This window comes from Lissotriton vulgaris, chromosome 4_1, assembly GCF_964263255.1.
Source record: "Lissotriton vulgaris chromosome 4_1, aLisVul1.2, whole genome shotgun sequence".
Lineage (NCBI taxonomy): Eukaryota > Metazoa > Chordata > Amphibia > Caudata > Salamandridae > Lissotriton > Lissotriton vulgaris.
Genome location: NC_141691.1, coordinates 69,337,225 through 69,358,298, shown reverse-complemented (window position 1 = coordinate 69,358,298; position 21,074 = coordinate 69,337,225). Strand labels below are relative to the sequence as shown.

Here is a 21,074-nt window from a genome sequence, read left to right as displayed (position 1 = left end):
TCTCAGGCCCCAGCACTCCACCCTACTACCCCCTCCAGGCCCCAGACCTCCTCCAGGCTACTCCTCCAAGCACGTCCTCCTGCTTTCCCTCCCAAGCCCCAGTACTCCCTGCTAATCCTCCCAGGCCCTGATACCCCCCCCCCCCCAGGCCCCAGCACCCCTCCAGAACTCCTCCCAGCCCCAGCACTGCCCCCTGCTACTCCTCCTACGCCCCAGCACGCCACAGCACTCACCTTGCTACTCCTCCCAGGTCCCAGCACTCCTCCCTGCTACTCCTCCCAGGCCCCATCACTCCTCCCTGCTACTCCTCCTAGGCCCCAGCACTCACCCTGCTACTCCTCCCAGGCCCCAGCACTCCTCCCTGCTACTCCTCCCAGGCCCCATCACTCCTCCCTGCTACTCCTCCCAGGCCCCAGGACCTTCTACTCCTCCCAGGCCCCAGCACTCCTCCCTTCTACTCCTTCCAGGCTCCAACAGCCCTCCTCCTGCCTTTCCTCCCAGGTCCCAGCACTTCTCCCTGCTACTTCTCCCAGAGCCAGCACTCCCCCCTGCAACTTCTACCAGGCCCCAGCCCTCCACTCTGCTACTCCTCCCTAGCCCGGGCACAATTCCCTGCTACTCTGCCCAGGCCCCAGAACTACCCCCTGCTCACTTGCTTCTCCTCCCAGGCCCCAGTACTCCTCCTTGATGCGCCACCAGCCTGCGGCTCTCCTCCTTGCTACGCCTCCCAGCCCCCAGCACTCCCCTCTGCTTCATTGCCCCCAGCTCCCCTCTTCTCCCTCCAGTTCTCCTCCCAGGCCCCAGCACTGCCCCCTTCTACTCACGCCCAGGCCTCAGAACTCCCCCTGCTACTAGTCCCAGGCCCTAGCACCTCCCCCTCTACTCCTGCCATGCCCCAGCATTGCCCCCTGCTACTCACGCCCAGGCCTCAGCACTCCCCCTGCTACTACTCCCAGTCCCTAGCACCTCCCTCTCTACTCCTGCCATGCCCCAGCACTGCCCCCTGCTACTCACGCCCAGGCCTCAGCCCTCACCCTGCTACTACTCCCAGTCCCTAGCACCTCCCTCTCTACTCCTCCCAGGCCCCAGCACCCCCTCTCCTCCCAGGCCCCAGCACCTCCCCCTCTACTCCTCCCAGGCCCAAGCACTGCCCCTGCTATTCCCACCCAAGCACTGCACTCCCCCCTGCTACTCCTCCCAGCCCCCATCCCCCAGCCCCCAGCACTCCTCTTTGCAGCAGATGCCCACTCCCTCTTAGTGTGTACTTCCCATGCCCTCCCCTTCTGCGCAATGTGCTCTCAGACAGTGGATTGCTCCTCCCCCTCCCACAGTTCGGTGCCTCCGCACACTGCCATCCCCTGTGCACCGCGCCCCTCCTTATTATCTGCGCGCCCTTCCTTACGGCTTACATCCTTTTTGATTAATATATCTCCCTGTCTCCTGTTGCCCATGTCTGCTCCCTTGCATCGATGCTTATCATTGCACCGATGCTTATCCTTGCACAGGCGCTCAGCATTGCACCGGCGTTCATCCTTGCACAGACGTTCAGCATTGCACCGGCGCTCATCCTTGCATCGACGCCTTGCACCGGCGCCCATCCTTGCACAGGCGCTCAGCATTGCACCGGCGTTCATCCTTGCACAGACGTTCAGCATTGCACCGGCGCTCATCCTTGCACAGGCATTCAGCATTGCACCGGCGCTCATCCTTGCATCGACGCCTTGCACCGGCGCCCATCCTTGCACAGGCGTTCAGCATTGCACCGGCGTTCATCCTTGCACATGCGCTCATCCTTGCACTGACGCCTTCCACCGGCACTCATCCTTGCCTCAGCACACTCGTCCTTCCATCGGCACTCATCATTGAACCAGTGCTCATCCTTGCATCTGCACACTCATCCTTGTATTTGGCGCTCATACTTGCATCAGCGCTCATCCTTGCACCAACACTCATCCTTGCATCAGCGCACTCATCCTTGCATCCACTCATCCTTACTTCGATGCTCATCCTTGCACAGGCGCTCATCCTTGCACCATCGCTCTTCATTGCAACGATACATTCATCCTTGAATCGACACTCATCCTTGCATTGGCACTCATCCTTACATTGACGCTCATCCTTACATCGGCACTCATCTTTGCATCAGCACTCATCCTTGCAGCGACACTCATCATTGTATTCACACTCATCCATGCATCCACTCATCCTTGCATTCGCACTCATCCTTGCATCCATTCATCCTTGCATCAGCACTCACCTTTGCATCAACACTCATCCTTGTATTCACACTCATCCTTGCATCCACTCATCCTTGCATTCGCACTCATCCTTGCATCCACTCACCCTTGCTTCCACTCATTCTTGCCTCCACTCATCCTTGCATTGTCACTCATCCATGCATAGGCGCACTGACTGATCCATGCAAATGCGCACTCATCCTTGTATCAACACTCATCCTTGCTTTGGCGCTTTCATCTTTGCAATGGCGCACTCATCATTGCATTCGCACCCATCCTTGAATTGGCACACTTATACTTGCATCGACACTCATCCTTGCATCGACACTCATCCTTCCATCCACTCATCCTTGTAAATGTAAATGTAAATGTGGGATATTTGTAAAGCGCACTGTTACTCTACCCGAGTGTCCTGGTGCTGTAGACCGCTGGGGAACCCGTCCTGGTTTTCCCTGTGAGATGGTCCCTTACTGGGTATCTCCAGGGCGAAACCAGGCATCCCTGGCGTCTGTGGGGGGCCGTTGTAGAGATGAGGCAAGCTTAATGCCCAGAGTTACCGAGTGTGTTCCCAGGTTAGAGTAGGCACTGAGGCGCGGCAGGGTTGTGGACGACCCCTGGTCCACAACCCTGCCGCGTCGAGAATTGAACCCTGGTCCCAGGCCGTTCTCTGCTTACAGGTCTGCCGCCTCTAACCAGTGAGCCACACGTCTCCTCTCCTTGCATCTGCACTCATCCTTGCATCAACACTCATCCTTGCATCCACTCATCCTTGCATTCGCACTCATCCTTGCATCCACTCACCCTTGCTTCCACTCACCCTTTCCTCCACTCAATCTTCCATCCACTCATCCTTGCATCTGCACTCATCCTTGCATCAACACTCATCCTTGCATCCACTCATCCTTGCATTTCCACTCATCCTTGCATCCACTCACCCTTGCTTCCACTCATTCTTGCCTCCACTCATCCTTGCATTGTCACTCATCCATGCATAGGCGCACTCATCCTTGCATCTGCGCACTCATCCATGTATCGACACTCATCCTTGCATCCACTCATCCTTGTTTTGGCGCTTTCATCCTTGCAATGACGCGCTCGTCATTGCATTCGCACCCATCCTTGAATTGGCACTCATCCTTGCATCCACTCATCCTTGCATCTGCACTCATCCTTGCATTGGCACACTTATACTTGCATCGGCACACTCATCCTTGCATCGACACTCATCCTTCCATCCACTCATCCTTGCATCTGCACTCATCCTGGCATCTGCACTCATCCTTACATCGGCACTCATCCTTGCATCTGGCACACTCATCCTTGCATTAGCACTCATCCTGGCATCTGCACTCATCCTTGCATCAACACTCATTCTTGCATCGACACCCATCCTCTTATTGGCACTCATCCTTGCATCAACACTCATCCTTGCATCAGCTTTCATCCTTGTATCTGCACTCATCTTTGCATCGGCGCACTCATCCTTGCATCTGGCACACTCATTCTTGCATCGGCACTCATCCTTGCATCTTCACTCATCTTTGCATCGGTGCACTCATCTTTGCATCGGTGTACTCATCTTTGTATCAACACACATCCTTGCATCGGCCCTCATCCTTGCATCAACACTCATTCTTACATCTGCACTCATCCTTGCATCAGCGCACTCATCCTTGCATCTGGCTCACTCAACCTTGTATCTGCACTCATCCTTGCGACGGCCCACTCATCCTTGAATCAAAACTCATCCTTGTACCGGCACTCATCCTTTCATCGACACTCATCCTTGCATCGGCAATCATCCATTCATGGGCACTATTGCTTGCATGAACACTCATCCTTGCATCAACACTCATCCTTGCATCGGCACTCATCCTTGCATTGGCACTCATCCTTGCATCAGCACTCATCCTTGCATCAGCACTCATCCTTGAATCAACACTCATCCTTGCATCGATGCACTCATCCATGCATTGACACTCATCCTTGCATTTGCACTCATCCTTGCATCGACCCACATCCTTGCATCCACTCATCCTTGCATTAGCACTCATCCTTGTATCGACACTCATCCTTGCATCGGCGCACTCATACATGCATCGACACTCATCCTTGCATTGGCACTAATCCTTGCAACGATACTCATCCTTGCATTGGCACTTAACCTTGCATCAGCCCTCATCCTTGCATCGGTACTCATCCTTGCATTGGCACTCATCCTTGCACCGGTGCACTCATCCATTCATCAACACTCATCCTTGCATTGGCACTCATCCATGCATTGACACTCATCGTTGCATTGAAACTCATCCTTGCATTGACACAAAGACTTGCATTGACACTCATCCTTGAATCGGCACTAATCTTGCATCAACACTCATCCTTGCATCCACTCATACTTGCATTGGCACTCAGCCATGCATTGGTGCACTCATCCATGCATTGGCGCACTCATCCATGCATTGGCGCACACATCCATGCATCAACACTCATCCTTTCATTGACACTCATCCTTGCATCGGTGTACTATCCATGCATCAGCACTCATCCTTGCATCATCACTCATCCTTTCATCTGGCGCACTCATCCTTGAATCTACGCACTCATGCATGCATTGACACTCATCCTTGCATTGGCACTCATCCTTGCATCGACCCACATCCTTGCATCCACTCATCCTTGCATTAGCACTCATCCTTGTATCGCCACTCATCCTTGCATCGGCGCACTCATATATGCATCGACACTCATCCTTGCATTGGTACTAATCCTTGCAACGACACTCATCCTTGCATTGGCACTTAACCTTGCATCAGCCCTCATCCTTGCATCGGTACTCATCCTTGCATTGGCACTCATCCTTGCACCGGTGCACTCATCCATTCATCAACACTCATCCTTGCATTGGCACTCATCCATGCATTGACACTCATCGTTGCATTGAAACTCATCCTTGCATCGACACAAAGACTTGCATCGACACTCATCCTTGAATCGGCACTCATCTTGCATCAACACTCATCCTTGCATCCACTCATACTTGCATTGGCACTCATCCATGCATTGGTGCACTGATCCATGCATTGTCGCACTCATCCATGCATTGGCACACACATCCATACATCAACACTCATCCTTTCATTGACACTCATCCTTGCATCGGTGTACTATCCATGCATCAACACTCATCCTTGCATTGGCACTCATCCTTGCATTGGCCACTCATCCTTGCCTCAACACTCATCCTTGCATTGGCACTCATCCCTGCATTGGCCACTCATCCTTGCCTCAACACTCATCCTTACATCCACTCATCCTTGCATTGGCACTCATCCTTGCATCGGGACTCATCCTTGCATTGGTACTCATCCCTGCATTGACACTCATCCATGCATCGACACTCATCCTTGCATTGGCTCTCATCCTTGCATTGGCGCACTCATCCATGCATCGACACTCATCCTAGCATCAGCACTCATCCTTGCATCAGTACTCATCTTTGCATTGGCACTCATCCTTGCATCGGCGCACTCATCCATGCATCGACACTCATGCTTGCATTGGCACTCATCCTTGCATCCACTCATCCTTGCATCGGCACACATCTTTGCATTGGCACTCATCCCTGCAGCGGCACTCATCCTTGCATTGGCACTCATCCTTGCATCCACTCATCCTTGCATCTGCACACATCCTTGCATCGGCACTCATTCTTACAACGACACTCATCCAAGCATTGGCACTCATCCTTGCATCGGAACTCATCCTTGCATTGGCCCTCATCCTTGCATCAGCGCACTCATCCATGCATCAACACTTATCCTTGCATTGGCACTCATCTTTGCATTGGTACTCATCCTTGCATTGGCACCCATCCTTGCATTGGCACACTCATCCTTGCATCAACACTCATCGTTGCATCCACTCATCCTTGCATTGGCACTTATCCATGCATCGACACTCAGCCTTGCATTGGCACTCATCCTTGCATTGGCACGCATCCTTGCATTGGCGCACTCATCCTTGCATTGGCGCACTCATCCTTGCATCGACACTCATCCTTGCATCCACTCATTCTTGCATCAACACTCATCCTTGCATTGGTACTCATCCCTGCATTGACACTCATCCATGCATCAGCACTCATGCTTGCATTGGTACTCATCCCTGCATTGGCTCTCATCCATGCATCAACACTCATCCCTGCATTGGCTGTCATCCTTGCATTGGCGCACTCATCCATGCATCAACACTCATCCTTGCATCAGCACTCATCCTTGCATCTAGACTCATCCTTGCATTGGCACTCATCCTTGCATCGGCGCACTCATCCATGCATCAACACTCATCCTTGCATTGGCACTCATCCTTGCAATCACTCATCCTTGCATCGGCACACATCTTTGCATTGGCACTCATTTTTCCATCGGCACTCATCCTTGCATTGGCACTCATCCTTGCATCAGCACTCATCCTTGCATCCACTCATCCTTGCATTGGTACTCGTCCTTGCATCGGCACTCATCCTTGCATCCACTCATCCTTGCATCCACTCATCCTTGCATTGGTACTCATCCTTGCATCGGCACTCATCCTTGCATCCACTCATCTTTGCATCGGCACACATCCTTGCATCGGCACTCATTCTTGCATCGACACTCATCCTTGCATCGACACTCATCCTTGCATCCACTCATCCTTGCATTGGCACTCATCCTTGCATCAGTGCACTCATCCATGCATCGACACTCATCCTTGCATCGGCACTCATCCTTGCATCGGTACTCATCCTTGCATTGGCACTCATCCTTGCATCAGCGCACTCCTCCATGCATCGACACTCATCCTTGCATTTGCACTCATCCTTGCATCGGTACTCATCCTTGCATTGGCACTCATCCTTGCATTGGCGCACTCATCCTTGCATCCATTCATCCTTTCATTCGCACTCATCCTTGCATTGGCACTCATCCATGCATCGACATTCATCCGTGCATTGGCACTCATCCTTGAGTTGGCACGCATCCTTGAACTGGCGCACTCATCCTTGCATCGACACTCACCCTCGCATCCACTCATCCTTGCATCGACACTCATCCTTGCATTGGCACTCATCCTTGTATTGACACTCATCCTTGTATCCACTCATCCTTGCATCCACTCATCCTTGTATTGGCACTCATCCTTGCATCCACTCATCCTTGCATCGGCACTCATACTTGCATTGGCACTCATCCTTGCATTGGCGCACTCATCCTTGCATCGACAGTCATCCATGCATCGGCACTCATCCTTCCATCGGCACTCATCCTTCCATCGACACTCATCCTTGCATCGGCACTCTTCCTTGCATCGGCACTCATCCTTGCATCCACTCATCCTTGCATCGGTACTCAACCTTGCATCGGCACTCATCCTTGCATCCACTCATCCTTGCATCGGTACTCATCCTTGCATTGGCACTCATCCTTATGCATCCCATTCTGCATTATGCATAAAATAAATGCTGCTAAAGCCCCTAAATATCTGATGTCATTGGTCCTCCCTTACCAGCCGTCACGATCATTGCGGTCCTCGACCCAAAAGAAATTTGCGATTCCCAGATTTAAGCTTTCCCGCGTGGGAGGGAAATCTTTTTAGTATCAAGGCCCTACGCTGTGGAACTCAATGCCCATTGCAATTCGTTTGGAAGACAAATACGGCAGATTTTGCAAAAGCCTAAAAACCTGGCTATTTAACATCTAGACCGTGTACTATCAGTGTTATGATCTCTTTACAAATTATTTCGCGCCGGGAAACCATTAGCGGGTAGCTGTCGCGTGTAATAAATGCAATAATAATAATAATAATAATAATAATCCTTGCATCGGCGCACTCATCCATGCATCGGCACACTCATCCTTGCATTGGCACTCATCCTTGCATCGACCCTCATCCTTGTATCGGCACTAATCCCTGCATCGGCACTCATCCTTGAGTTGGTACTCATCCTTGCATTGGCACTCATCCTTGCGTCGGCCCACTCATCAATGCATCAACACTCATCCTTGCATTGGCATTCATCCATGCATTGACACTCATTCTTGCATCCACTCATCCTTGCATTGGCGCACTCATCCTTGCATCGACACTCATCCTTGCATCCACTCATCCTTGCATTGGCGTACTCATACTTGCATTGGCGTACTCATCCTTGCATTGACACTCATCCTTGCATCGACACTCATCCTTGCATCCACTCATCCTTGCATAGGCACGCATCCTTGCATCCACTCATCCATGCATCGGTGCACTCATCCTTGCATTGACACTCATTCATGCATTGACACTCATTCTTGCATCCACTCATCCTTGCATTGGCGCACTCATCCTTGCATCGACACTCATCCTTGCATCCACTCATCCTTGCATCAGCACACTCATCCTTGCATCGACACTCATCCATGCATTGACACTAATCCTTGCATCAACACTCATCCTTGTATCCACTCATCCTTGCATTGGCGCACTCATCCTTGCATCCACTCATCCTTGCATTGGCGTACTCATACTTGCATTGGCGTACTCATCCTTGCATTGACACTCATCCTTGCATCGACACTCATCCTTGAATCCACTCATCCTTGCATTGGCACGCATCCTTGCATCCACTCATCCTTGCATTGGCGCACTCATCCTTGCATCAACACTCATCCTTGCATCCACTCATCCTTGCATTGGCGCACTCATCCTTGCATCGACACTCATCCTTGCATCCACTCATCCTTGCATCGACACTCATCCTTGCATTGGCGCACTCATCCTTGCATCGACACTCATCCTTGCATCCACTCATCCTTGCATTGGCGCACTCATCCTTGCATCAACACTCATCCTTGCATCCACTCATCCTTGCATTGGCGCACTCATCCATGCATCCACTCATCCTTGCATTGGCGTACTCATACTTGCATTGGCGTACTCATCCTTGCATTGACACTCATCCTTGCATCGACACTCATCCTTGAATCCACTCATCCTTGCATTGGCACGCATCCTTGCATCCACTCATCCTTGCATTGGCGCACTCATCCTTGCATCAACACTTATCCTTGCATCCACTCATCAATGCATTGGCGCACTCATCCTTGCATCGACACTCATCCTTGCATCCACTCATCCTTGCATCGACACTCATCCTTGCATTGGCGCACTCATCCTTGCATCGACACTCATCCTTGCATCCACTCATCCTTGCATCGACACTCATCCTTGCATTGGCGCACTCATCCTTGCATTGACACTCATCCTTGCATCCACTCATCCTTGCATTGGCGCACTCATACTTGCATCGACACTCATCCTTGCATCCACTCATCCTTGCATTGGCGCACTCATCCTTGCATCGACACTCATCCTTGCATCCACTCATCCTTGCATTGGCACTTATCCCTGCATCTTGCGCTTCCCGGTAGAGTCAGTTTTCTGGTTTTTATTTATTTCGTTTCTTACAAGACCCTAGGGCACCAGAGCTCTTTATAATTGAAAGAAGGTGAACAGCAGTTTAAAGATAAGTAAACACACGGATTAAAATCTGAAAAAATGAAGGTTACGATAAACATGTCAACGTGAGATTCATAACAGTCAGTTTGTCCTGTCGTTGGGGGTGGATTGGCCCCTCAGTGAAAGTTGGTCTTTAAATATAAGGGTTTTTAGCTTTTTTTCACAGCCTTATGGAGGTAATTGTTTTCATCTGTAGGGGTATGAGACTGGGGCATTTTCCTGAGGAGGATTGCTTTGTCGTTTCAGTTTTATTTCACCCTCTTGAGTTTCAAGCAGAAGGTGTTTTGCACTCCTTCAGTGTCTTTGCCCTCCTGAGGTATGTAGGCGCACTTCCCAACACCAAAGAGAATGGGCAGGAATGCACCCGACTGAATCAATACGGCGCATTCCTGTCCTTCCTGCCTGCACTGGCATACTTTCGGCAGCTAGCGCCAATGCAGGCGTCCTTGCACCATACGCTGCAAGGGTGCCTCCGTTGCATACAGAATTGTTTTGTGCAGGAAGGGGCACATTCCTGTTTTTATTTATGCAGGAAGGGGTACCTTGCTGCACAAAAACAATTGTACAAGGTATTTTCCTTTCAATGTGTGCTGCAGAATGCAGCACACATGAAAGAGGGAACAATGAGGAGAAATGCACATATTTCTCCTTGTTACGTCTCACCTCTGGAGACACCAATGTGATGCTTTGCCTTACACATGATTCATGAGGCCACTCAGAGCCATGCCGTGTGGCTTTGTGTGGCTTAAAAAAACTTTATGAGAGCCCTGCATGTTCCAATGTAAGTGGTACAAAAGAGATGCAGGGTTCCCATAAATAAGCCCCCGTATTAATGAAATACAGTGTATTCCTGTCCTTTACCTCTGTGCTGGTGCACAATTTGCTGCCTCGTACTACACGGGCACCTTTGCACCCTGGTGCAAGGGTGTCTCTGGTGCATGCAGGATTGATTTTGTGCAGCAAGGGGCACCTTCCTACGCAAAAACAATCCACAGAGGCGTTTTCTTCTTTCTGACAGCACACATGGAAAGAGGCAAACAACGAGGAGAAATTAACATATTTCTCGTTGTTACACCTGCTCTGGGGAGGTGTAAGGTTTTGGCCCTGCTCCAGGTTTACGTGGTTTAGTAAATCTGGGGCAGTATCAAAATCCATGGGCGTTGCGTGGGAAAACCCACTGCAGCGCTCATGGAACACCTCCATGGCACAGAGTAAGGCGAGGCAGCGGCTCGCGCTGCTTTGTCTTACTCCATATCTATGAGGCCAAGCAAAGTGGCTTTGAGTGGCTAACTAGATATCCTTGGGAAGTTTACATTGCCTGAACATCAGAAGAAGTGACGCACCAGCGGTGCAACCCTCTCATTAAGAAGCCCCGCAGTTTCCTGCTCGATCGCTGGGAGGGCCCTCCAAACAGTTCTGAGCATGATGCAAACCAAATGAAACCAGCTCTTGATTCAGTTGGAAGTCAGTTCAGGGAAAGTAGGATGGGGGCGATAAGTTCACATTTCTGGGTGCCCAAGAACGGTTTGGGAGCAGCATGCAGAGCAGCTTTGACGGGTACCTGTTGGGTTTTTGGAAACTGAACTAGGATGGAGTAAGAGTAGCCCAATCTTGAGAGGACCAGGTCTGTGTGATTTATGTAAAGTCTTGTTCTGGGACGTAGTGTTAATACCTCTTCGAAATCAGAGATAGAGTTGGACGCACTTTGCTCTGTAGACAATGTGATTCGGCAGGTTGAGATGTTTGGAGTGGTGCTCAGAAGAGAGACATCTTTGAGCTATGCATGAGTTAGGAGATTACAGCCGTGGGACGACATAAAGAGGAATTCAATTTTGTGGGGTTTATTTATTTATTTATTTGCAAATTTATAGAGCGCTCTAATACCCGGAGGTGTCCTGGCGCTGGAGGATAGACTGGTGTGAGGGAGCGAGCTTACTGGGTGAAGAGCCATGTTTTTAGACCTCTTCTAAAGGCCATCAGATTCTGGGTTTGTCTGAGCGCGAGAGGAAGTTTGTTCCAAGCCTCGGCCGCCCCAAGAGAGAAGCTCCTGCCTCCCCAGCGGACTTTTTTAATTCTGGGGACCGCAACCAGGGCCAGTTGTCCTGATCTCAGTGTTCTTGTTGGTTTATGCCAGCAGAATAGAGACTTCAAGTGCCTAGGACCTGAGTCGTGGAGGGCCTTGAAGACCATGCATACTGCCTTGAAAGTGATTCTTTTACGAATGGGTAGCCAATGTAACTTAACCAGTTCCTGAGATACCGAGGCAAATTTAGGAGTGTCAGTGATTAGGCGAGCGGCTGCGTTTTGCAGAAGTTGGAGTTTATTAAGTACGCTCTGCTGGGCGTTTAACATCAGGCTGTTGCAATAATCTAGGCGTGAGAGCACTAGACCAGTGACTATAGTTTTCCTGTGTTTCTTTTCCAGATAAGGTAGAATTTTTCTGATGGTCTTGAGTATAAAATGAAGGGAGGAGGAGAGGGCGCTCACCTGGGATTTGAAGTTCAGGGTGGTATCCACCAGTATACCAAGATTTTTCACTTTGTCCACTGGTTCTGGGAGAGGTCCCATTTCGTCTGGCCACCATCTCGGGGACCAGAAGTTGTCCCTGTTACCAAAGAGCAGAACCTCAGTCTTCGAGGAATTCAGCTTAAGGCAGCTTTGTGCCATCCAGCGGCCAACTTCAAGCATGCAGTTTTTGAATCTATCGGCCGTATTTTCTGTTTCGCCGGGAACGAGGGAGGGTTAACTTTCACGTCATGTGCAGTGGTCCAGGCATACAATATATTGAAGGTTTCTGATAGGTTTCTCATATCTTCGGGGGAGGAGATTTTTACTGTATTGCTGTGTGTGTTTTATCAAAATATAGTCTCCAACATACCACCAGAATAGAGTGATGCCAAAAATATCCTGGGACTTAATAATGATCGCAAGAATTTTGTTTTTAGGTATTTAATATAATGTTTGTAAATGCAATTGTATAGAATTTTGTTTGATTTAATAAAATGCTATATCTTTTTTTTTATTAGTTTGATAAAGATAAGGTATTTAAATATCATAGGTTATTAGTAATATAATAATATTATTTCTGCTTAATTTGCTTTAGCATAGTTTGCAATTGTTAATTGGTTGAGCAATTGTATTATTGAATTGTGGTCATTTTAATTATTTTATTAAGAATCAATTTAATAGCACTACTTTTTCATTTTAATAATATTTTTATGTTGTTAATTTTAATAGTTGGTGTTCATTTTTTAAGGGAGGAAAGGAGAGAACTCTGAATATTTTTTATATTTTTCGTAATTTGATTTTTTTATTTGAAAATTGAGATGTGTATTTTAAAAAATGTAATGTTATTTTTTATATTTAATGTATACATTTATTATTTAAAATTATATTTTTGGTTCATATTTATTTTAAAAAAAATAACAACAAAAAACAACCGGGAATAGTAAATCTGACCCGTTCCAAAGTCCAACACTTTTAATCTGTTTGCTTAGATTGGTGTGGGAATAGTAAATCTAACTCTTTCAAAGTCCAATACTTTTCTCACTTTTGCTAATTTTGGAGTGGGAATAGTAAATATGGCACCTTGAAAGTCCAACACTTTCCCTACTTTTGCTTACTTTGGAGTGAGACTAGTAAACCTTACACCTCCAAAGTCAACATTTTCCCTACTTTTGCTTATGTTGGAGTAGGAATTGTAAATCTACCTACACAGAAATCCAAAGCTTTCCCTACCTTTGTTTTTGTTGGAGGGATTCAGTAAATTTGACCCCTCCAAAGTCCAACACTTTCCCTACTGCTGATTTCGTTTGAGTAGTGATAGTAAATCTGGCCTCTCCAAAATTCAACAATTTTCATACTTTTGCTTATGTTGGAGTGGGAATAGTAAATTCAAACCCTCAAAAGTCCAAATGCTTCCTTGCTTTTGCTTACATTGGGGGAAGGAATAGTAAATCTACACCTCCAGAATCCAATAATGTTCCTCCTGATGTTATGGAGAAGTGTGGCTCAAGTGGATGGAGCGGCAGACCCTGATGCAGAGATCTGGCCCGGACCAGGGTTCAATTCCCCACCTCGGCGGGTCTTGGGCTCAAATTTCCCCGGACCTGACAATTCTCGCCTCGGTGCCTATTCCAATCATGGAGTCCCACTCTGTAACTCTGGGCAATAGCTTGCTTAATCTCCACAATGGCCCCTCGCAGCGGGATACCTGGCTTTCACCTTGGGGATGCCCAGTAATGGGTTATCTCGCAGGGGAATACCAGGACGGGTTCCCTAAGCAAGCACTGGGGCGCTTCCGGGCAGCCATGCGCTCTACAAATCAAATTTCATTTCATTCATTCATTTATGTTGGAGTGGGAATTATAAATCTGCTAAGGCCCTCTTTATGAATGCCAGATGGACCGCCGCTGACATGCTGTCGATGGCAGTCCGCCTGACATCCAGGGCATCACTCTGACTGCCGCATTACGATGAAGGTGGTTGGAGAGATAATGTCAGGGGGAAAGACCGATGCCTCCAACAGGATAAAAGATTCCTAACCCTACAATGGAGGAAATGCACAGGCACCACCGTAGGGATTAGCGTATCCCTTTCAGACTCCCTGTTCATGGCGGTCCGACTGCCATGAATAGGCAGATGGAAAAGGACTTTAGGGGCCCCAATCAGGGCCCCCATTCCCCATGGGCTACTGTTAAGTGCTTGGGGGGCACATGTAGTGCCCTCTCCCACACACACATTCCTGACACATGGTGCATGGATGTACACAAAGTGCCTTTTTCTACAGCGGCTTGTGCTGCGGCCCTTTTCCTGGGCCACAGCACAACCAACAGTATGAAAAAGCATTTTAGGACCGCCTCCACAGCAGTCCTATCCTGATATGGCGGGCGAGACCGCCGACTCCTTGTCGGACATTCCTGCCCGAAACAATGGTGGTCTCACTGACCGCCATCGCAATGAGCCCCTAAATTGGAGTTGGAATAGTAAATCTGGTCCCTGAAATATCCAGCACTTACCTTACTATTGCTTACTTAGGATTGGAAATAATTATTTAGATTGTTTTCTTCATTTTTTAAATATGTATTTTAAATTATTTATATTTTAAAATTTAAAATTTTTAATTTGATATGTTAAATTTGGTATTTGTTTTATTATTTTTATAAATTGTGATGGATGTTTTTATTTTTTTATATACATGTTTATTAAATTGTGTTTACAAACATCCATTTTCCAATGGAAGCCTGTGCTGCGGGCCTTTTCCGCCCACCGCACAAGCTTCCATTGGAAAATGGATGTTTGCGACCGCCTTATGGGCAGTCGCATCCTAATATTGCAGTCAGAACCGCCGACCTAACGTCAGGCGGTTCCAAAACGCAACGGTGTAGTCTGCCCGACATTGTAATGAGGCCCAATATTTTGGTTCCTAATATTTTCTTTGTAAATATTTCTATATATTGCTATATTTTTGCTCCTGATATTTTCACAATCATTACTGTGTAACACAGGCATTGAAATGGTAGTTGAAGTTGGATAGGCTCAGGATGTAGACTAACAGTTCCAAGTAGATATTGAAAAGGGTGAGAGACAAAATTGAGCCTTGGGGAACTCCTTTTTACAGAGCTTCTTTTTTCAGAGAAGCAGTTGTTTATCTAGAATTGTTGGGTACGTTTTTCCAGAAATTATGTGAACCATTTAAGAACTAGACCATTGACGTCTATCCTGTCTACACAAATAGTCAGACTAGAGTTATGATTTGGTGACATAAGTAAGAGCACTTGGACAGGCTACCCCTTCATCCAAGAATTGGAGGATGTCTTTGACGTTTCCAAATTTGAGTTAGTTGATGATGTTCAGCTTGGTTGGAGGTATTGGTCATTTGACTTTTTTCAGAAAGGAGGAGGGAATGGTTTCCGAGGAGTGGGATGATTGTCTGGTTTATTAGAAGCTTCTCCAATTTTGTTGGGCTTTCTGGTCAGTATAAAGGGTCTGATTATGAGTGCGGTGGTCATCACAGCAGTGGCAGTCCACCGTCTGCCAATTACAACTTTGAAAGTCATACCGGTGGTGGACTGCCGCCTGCGCCAGGAAACAGTTTTTCCCTGGCGGCGGTGGAACTGCGCCACAATGTAACATGCTCAGTGGGACTGGCGCAGTCCTGCTTAGCATATTACGAATTCCTGCACCGCCAGCTATTTCTTGGTGGGAGCCCTACCAGGAAAAGGCTAGCGGTGCAGGAACACCGCCATGGGAATGCATTTAGGGGGGTACAACATGCACCCCCAGTTCCAGCATGGCAGAATGTCATCGTCCATGCCATGCTGGGACATTTTTTCCATTCTCATTGCTGTGGCTGTTTTTCTCGCACTGCCATGGGAAAGGCAAAGGACCGGCTGCCTTACATGAGTTAAACTCGTAATAAGGCGGGCGGTGCTCGCGTGGCTTTGGCGCAGCCGTGCCGGCAGAGAGCCGGCGCAACTGCACCAAAGTCATAATCAAGTCCAAAGCTGTCTTGGACTTTGTGCAAGTTGTCTTAGGAGTTTTCTAGACTTTTTTTTTTACCAGGAAAAATATGGGGAATTCTTTCCTCTTTCCTTTGGATGCATTAGTTATTGTTAAGTTGGGTGGTCACATGGATCTTCCACTATCTCAATTCCTGTGTCAGTTCTTTGCTCTGCCTAGTTGTTTGTTGTTAAACTTGTGTTTGGCTTCAAAGATGTGTTGCTTATCGATTCCTCTAATTGATCTTAGTATAGTCAGAATAGTAGATGATGGGGTTTCCTGCATTTTCATTCAGTGTGTTGAAATGGTCTTCTTTCATGTTTAGTTCTTTTGAGAACCCGGCTGCAGAGGGCCTGGTTTATTGCCTTTAGATGGAGTTTGGACAAAATATTGGGTTGTAAACACACTGTCGCTTGGTTAAGAAGTCTTCCTCGAGAAAACCTCTGGTGACGTTGTTGGGTTCAGACAAGTTCACCAATGAAACAATACTCTTGAATGACACAGCTGGGATCGGATCCAGACTAAAGTTTGCCACGTGTAAAGCTTAGAAGGGTGGTACCAGGAAGAAGCTAACTCGTATCAACTTTGGGGTATGGAGGCCTATGGAGAACCACCAACTCCGTCTGGTCCCAGTGGAGGCAAAGGGTTGGTAATGTGAAGTGTATCATACAACAGACAATGATACCAATCAACATTTCACTTTTCCAGAGCACTCAAAGGGGCATTGAATTCTGCTGAGGGTATACATTAAATGTAAATAACACACAAGGAAGTAGAGTGCTTTCAGAGGCCCCTCCCCTTCCAATGTATTACTGTTACTTCTACCCCTCACTTGGTAGGCACGACAGTTTCTAGTAACATTCCTCAGTCAGCGCTCACGTCACAAAGAATTCAGAGTTCCCAAATTGCAATATGGCTGACACGTGCAACAGGCTCCTAGCAGGAAGTATCTACCATTTTGCTGCGGATTTACTTTCAGAGCATGGACTGTTGTGGAAACATTCCCTGCTTACGAGTTACATTCACGCAGTGCTTAATTTGAGCCAGTGGTTGCAAGTGGGGAGGCACAGGCACTTTTTTTTCTGCATCAGGCATTTTCTGCAAGCAAAAGACACCTATGGCCCAGTGAGCTTAAGGTTTCCCTAAATTGCAATACAATGCACTGTGATTTAGTATTTACTGAGAAATATCTGGTTTCTGCATCTTAATTCTTACACTTACACACCATATGGGTTTAAACAGAGTGCAAATGGGATTATGTTGCGATTCAGACCATTTTATTACATGAGTTATTTTATTATTACAGGAATGTGGTATGTTTTAAAGTTGAGTTCTTGGCATAGTAGTTTGTGAAAGTCGCACATCACCTCCGAAAACCCTATTTCTCTCACACCCACTTTAAGGTCCATAAGTACAGAATTTAGGGATTGTAACTTCCTAATTGCGATTGTTTTCCAATTGCAGTTAGGAAATCATAATTCCTAATGTACAAAAATGTACAAGTTAGTAATAGCGATTCCTAATGGGGGGCTAATAGACCTCCGTCATGAATATTAATGAGGTAGGTCGCAATTTACATCCCATTAGGAATTGCAGTCATCACAAGAATGGCAGCCTGCTGGGGTCAGCAGACCACCATGTCTGTGATTGCATTCTTTTATTTTTATTTTATGCAGCCATTTTTCTTTAAAGGAAAACGAGATGTGTGTAAAAACAAAAAAATAAAAAGTTTAAGTTTGATTTTTTAGGAGTAGGCAGTGATCCGTGGGGTCACTGCCTGCTCTAAAAAAAGTTGTATCAACATTCATGAAGGGGAAGGGGATCCCATTAGGACCCCTTCCCATTTGCAAATGGTTACCACCACCCTTGAGATGTCGGTAAAAACATTTATCTTTTACGGCCATAATATGATTGCATAACATTCATACAGACCACTACATATTGGTGCTTGAAAGGGATTCCCTAAACACGCTCCTTCCAGATACTGAGTCGCAAACTTGAATTGCCATTTGGTAACAGGTTACTGAATCGCAATTTGGCTTTTTATATTTAAAAAAACTTTTTTGCTGTCTCAAGCGGACCGATTCTGTTAATCTGGCCATTTGTGACCTCAAAAACGGTTTTGTACATGTGGCCCTAAGTTTCTCGCTTAGAGTAAAGTTGGCGGGAGGGCGTTTCGGACACATCGAAGGTGCATAGCCAAGTCCAACATGTAGGAGGTTCTGATGCATTGAAGATCGCTCTGCCCTCTGATTTTGTACCCAGGAGTTAAAATGCTCTTCTTTCTCTCGCTGCTAGATTTAAATATGCAGATTTTGGGTTGTCAGGTGATGTCTACCCCACTGAGCTGTGCAAAAGAATGGCAATGGCCCCCAAGAGGCGGAAGAACGTATACCTTCTCTTGTAAAGTGACTATTAGGACTAATAGTAGAGGCGGTGAACTCCTTCATGAAGGGTCTTCCATCTAAACCTGATTCTTCAAACGATGGTTCTAGGCACCACCTCCAGAGAGTCACATCACCAGATTCTTTAACGATAACCAGAGAGTTATCCTGGGGGAGCGGGTAGTAAGAGAGTGAGATGCAAAAGATGCGCATTATCGTCAGAGCAACTGTTTATACCTTTTTTACATTTGTTTATTGCTTTTCACAGTTTATATATAGTACACATCCGTAACTGTGCAGGGGTTTTCAGGCCCCTCTTCCGATTGTACTTATGTGCTTTACAGCAATAGACAGTCCGTGCGGTCGTACATATCAATATTTCTCCATAAAAACAAAAAAACTAAAAATAATTTATTTTCTCTATTTGATAACAGCTTGCACCAGAACATAACTGCAAAGAGAGTAGAGCAACTGTTTATACATAGGGCTGTTCCAAGACTTGGTTTTGGGGTATGTTGTATGTAAACCTGAGTAGTCCATCCAAGCGAGGGGCATTGGGATAAGCATGATGCCGCTGGAAGGACTTTATTAATGCCATCATGCAGCATTAGCATCAAAGAAACTAGTAGTTCAATTTTTGCAGTCTTGTTCCCCGCGTGCCTACTGTGACTAGAATTATTAAGTATGAATAATGTAATCAACTCGTATGTTTCTTTTGATTTTATGACTTATGAGTATTTTTCCTTTTGTTTTGGCAGGGTTGCTAGAAAACCAATTGCCCAATGCGGAGCCGCAGTGCTGTGATGTCCGGTGGCGCTCATGCAACATGGCGGCAGAAGGGGAGTTCAACACAACGGCCAAACCCAAGGACTCAGAGTCGTTTTACTACCAACACCGCTCCCGCCACCGTCAGCAGCACCACCACCACCGCCACGATCACCTCCACCCTTACCACCACCACCACCACCCTTCCTTGCTACCGGTCTCGGCGGGCTCCCGCCTGGGCCATAGCAAGCTCAGACTGTGCGTGTTGGTGCTGGTGCTACTGCACACCATGACCTCCTTTTCAACTGTGCAAAGCAACAACGGGATGAGCCTGGAGGCCTTGCCTGCCCTGGACGAGAACACGGCGAGGGAAGAGTGACAATAGAGGTGGGGAGGAAAGATGGCTCCCAGCGGAGCACCGTGAAGCGTCGCTCCACACGGCATGCGCATTCCTCACCAGAAGCCAAGATGTTGAGGATGGAACTGCCGGGAGCAGCCCGCCACTGGGCAACCTGGTGGGAACAAAAACACCCTCTCTGACTGAGGGGCCGCGGGACACTGTTTCAAGAAGGGTTCATTGCAAATGGTCATCAAAGTGTTTGTGACACACAGCAGTTGGGGAAGGGTAGAGTAATGTAATATCACAGGGAGAAAATTTAATTAAATTAAATTTTACCAAGAGCTCACAGGCACAAGGCTTCCTGCCACTTCCTGACATGTTATTGTAATTTTCGGTCTCAACAGTTGACAAATGTTGGCTGAGAAATACTGTTTACCTTGGTGTCATAAAGTATTAGCAACTGTGAACCACACAAAGAAAGCTAATCAACAAAATCATTTGTGATACCATTTGCTGCACGTGGAGTAGAACAGCCAAGTATGAGTTATCACAGAGGGCCGGAGGAGAAATGGCTGACTGTTTCTAAAAACAGGAAGTACCATAGCATATGACAGGAAGTGGCAGGAAGCGGAAATGTGTCAATTATGACAGGAAGTGATGTAGTGTGTTGGTATTTGGAGCAGGAATGATGAGTGACAGCTAAAAAAATCTTGTTAATAATGACAAGAAGAACACAACTAGGTATAATTGTTTGCAGAAAGTCGTAAATCATAGGAAATGACATGTTTATCAAAGCAAGAGTCTGGTGGTTGCGAGAGTGACATCACTGAAGAGTAAGACGGTATGCGCTCCCCGAATGATGTGTTTACCCGAATTTGCTTCAATTGCACACGTGACTTCAAGAGTTAAACCGTGGTGCCCGCCATGAGTGTTCCTGTTAATGGGAAAAGGGATCATTGTGCAAACTGCCCAGTAAAAATATTCAACCCCTGCCGCCTTTGCTAAGGTCTCATGACATATGATATTAAACAGGAAGTGATGTTACTACTAGGAACTTAAAACAGGAAGTCAGTATAAAACTAACACAAACAAAATAAGATTTCAGATTTCACAGTATTCCCACAGCTGGAAGTCATGGGACCTAAAGCAGGAGGAAGTTGAGGCTTAGTTTGTTAATTATGTCTGGATGCCTAGGTTCAAATCTACAGATGGAGTCAAGGACGGCCAGGGTGTGAGCTGTGTGGACAGTGCCCATGTTTAGGTGTGAAGAGGTTTGAAGGCAGATTCTTCATTGAAATTCTCGGT

The 21,074-nt window shown here is 47.3% G+C and overlaps 1 protein-coding gene across 1 annotated transcript in view; it reads left to right on the top strand.

Moving 5' to 3' along the window:
• The window catches only part of NALF2 (NALCN channel auxiliary factor 2), a 694,299-nt gene extending 673,523 nt beyond the window's left edge, over positions 1–20,776 (top strand). Inside the window, exon 3 of the mRNA XM_086918334.1 lies at positions 19,423–20,776. Within this exon, the coding sequence (XP_086774460.1) occupies positions 19,423–19,808 (386 nt within the window). The 3' untranslated portion in view covers positions 19,809–20,776. The remainder of the gene's footprint in view (positions 1–19,422) is intronic.
• Positions 20,777–21,074: the final 298 nt, after the last annotated feature.